At 41.5% G+C, this 1,717-nt stretch overlaps 1 protein-coding gene across 1 annotated transcript in view; it reads right to left on the bottom strand.

Annotated features, from left to right (window-relative positions):
• mybbp1a (MYB binding protein (P160) 1a) overlaps positions 1–1,717 on the bottom strand; it is a 24,373-nt gene that overhangs the window by 5,768 nt on the left and 16,888 nt on the right. Inside the window, exon 24 of the mRNA XM_013914720.1 lies at positions 1,398–1,511. Coding sequence (XP_013770174.1) covers positions 1,398–1,511 — 114 coding nt within the window. The remainder of the gene's footprint in view (positions 1–1,397; positions 1,512–1,717) is intronic.

A 1,717-nucleotide genomic window follows, 5' to 3' on the forward strand; every position in this document is an offset into this window, starting at 1 on the left:
TGATCGCTAGCGACACAGCTATGTTAGCATAACATTAGCACAGTGAAGCTGGAGGATGAGCGCTAATATTTTTCCACTCGATGAAAGTTAACGTGAGAGTTTCTGGTGGTTAGGGACAAATGCAATCACATGTCCTGACATGTGATTGCAAACGGACCAAACTTCAGTTAGGAAAACAACTGAGATAACCCATCCACAATACGAGGTTAGTCATTAATATACTGCACCAACACAGGAATAGAGCAGCTGCGAGAGAATTCAGCATTAATGAATCAATGGTAGGGAAGTGGAGGAACCTCGGGTTTCGGCTTTCCCCATATTCCAAAAGTGCTTTGTCTCTTTGCTATTACTGCCGCCCGGCATAATTTGCAGATGATGTTGTATGTAGCCGCTGCAATGCTTTCGACCAAAACAGGCGCAGCTTGATGATGACACCATCAACATGCTCTATCGCGGTAGAGCGGTATAGTCAAAATCTCTACCGTTGGCCAAATTTATATCGTTTCTACCGTATACCGTTTATACCGCCCACCCCTATTTAAAACACATTATAATGTAAATGTAAACAGCTAAAAGGACATTTTAATGTTTGCTCCAGTACTTTACTATCTATCAAAATAAAAGCCTCCAAGACCAGATTGCAGAGGTTTTTAATTTAATAGACACTTATATTTGAGTACAACTGCATCATGTTCCATTACATATTACCATAAATGTTTAAACATTACTTATAAATATTAAAACAGAGGAACAGCTGAGTTGGATAAATGAAAGCCTACACCTGCATTTTTGAAATATTGTTATTATATGATAAATAATTCTTGATGGAAGAGAAAAGCTAGGATTTATGTGCAATTTCTTTGAAAACACTTTTTTTCACGACTAAGTTTCTAAAGTAGTACAGCTGGTCGTGTCGTTTGGTCTGGGAGGAAAAAGACAGGAGTAATTTGCAGAAGACCTGCAGAAGCATGCAATTAGGCATGTCTTCACCCTCCACTCTCTGGAGGACACACAGAGGACAGCGAGAAGAGCAGCGGCTCTAATCATCATTTATCACAGGACGATGCAATCTCATAAACCTTCTGGAATAATATAATAAAAATGCGAACAAGCCTGAAGCATGCTGGTGTATGAATGCCTCTACTTACAGTGAGGACATGATGTGCAGCTATGGCCTCATGCTGCTATACTCAAGGAAAAATGACTTTCAATCAGTTCCACAAGCAGAGGTTTACAGAATTTAAATGAGGGAAAAGGCCTGCCATCGGGTTCAGTGTCTTGCCTGGGGAGGCTTTGTCATGTGAGGGGCAGAAGATCAAATCGCTATCTGTGCGATTAGTGGATAACTCGCTCTACCACCTGAGCACCGGCTATAATGCAGAGGTGTGTTGACTCACCGCTGCCAGCTGACCTTTGACCTTCTCGCAGAGCTCGGTCCACTGAGGGCCGCTCAGCTGCTGCTGAACCTCCCTGCTTTGCATCGCCCGCAACACCAACACACACGCTTGACCCTACACACACACACACACACACACACACACACACACACAATGAAGCAAGTAAGACAAAGAATTTAAAGTTAAATCGAGCACTTTAATCAAAAATTAGCATTTATGATTTTTTATAATGTGTCCATGGAATAAAAGGCAGCTCAGACACAATGCTAACAGAAAAATCTCACCTCATCTCATTTCGAGATAAGAATAAACATGCTGAA

This window comes from Pundamilia nyererei, unplaced genomic scaffold (assembly GCF_000239375.1).
Source record: "Pundamilia nyererei isolate P.nyererei 1_Seehausen unplaced genomic scaffold, PunNye1.0 scaffold00219, whole genome shotgun sequence".
In the NCBI taxonomy this organism is placed as follows: domain Eukaryota; kingdom Metazoa; phylum Chordata; class Actinopteri; order Cichliformes; family Cichlidae; genus Pundamilia; species Pundamilia nyererei.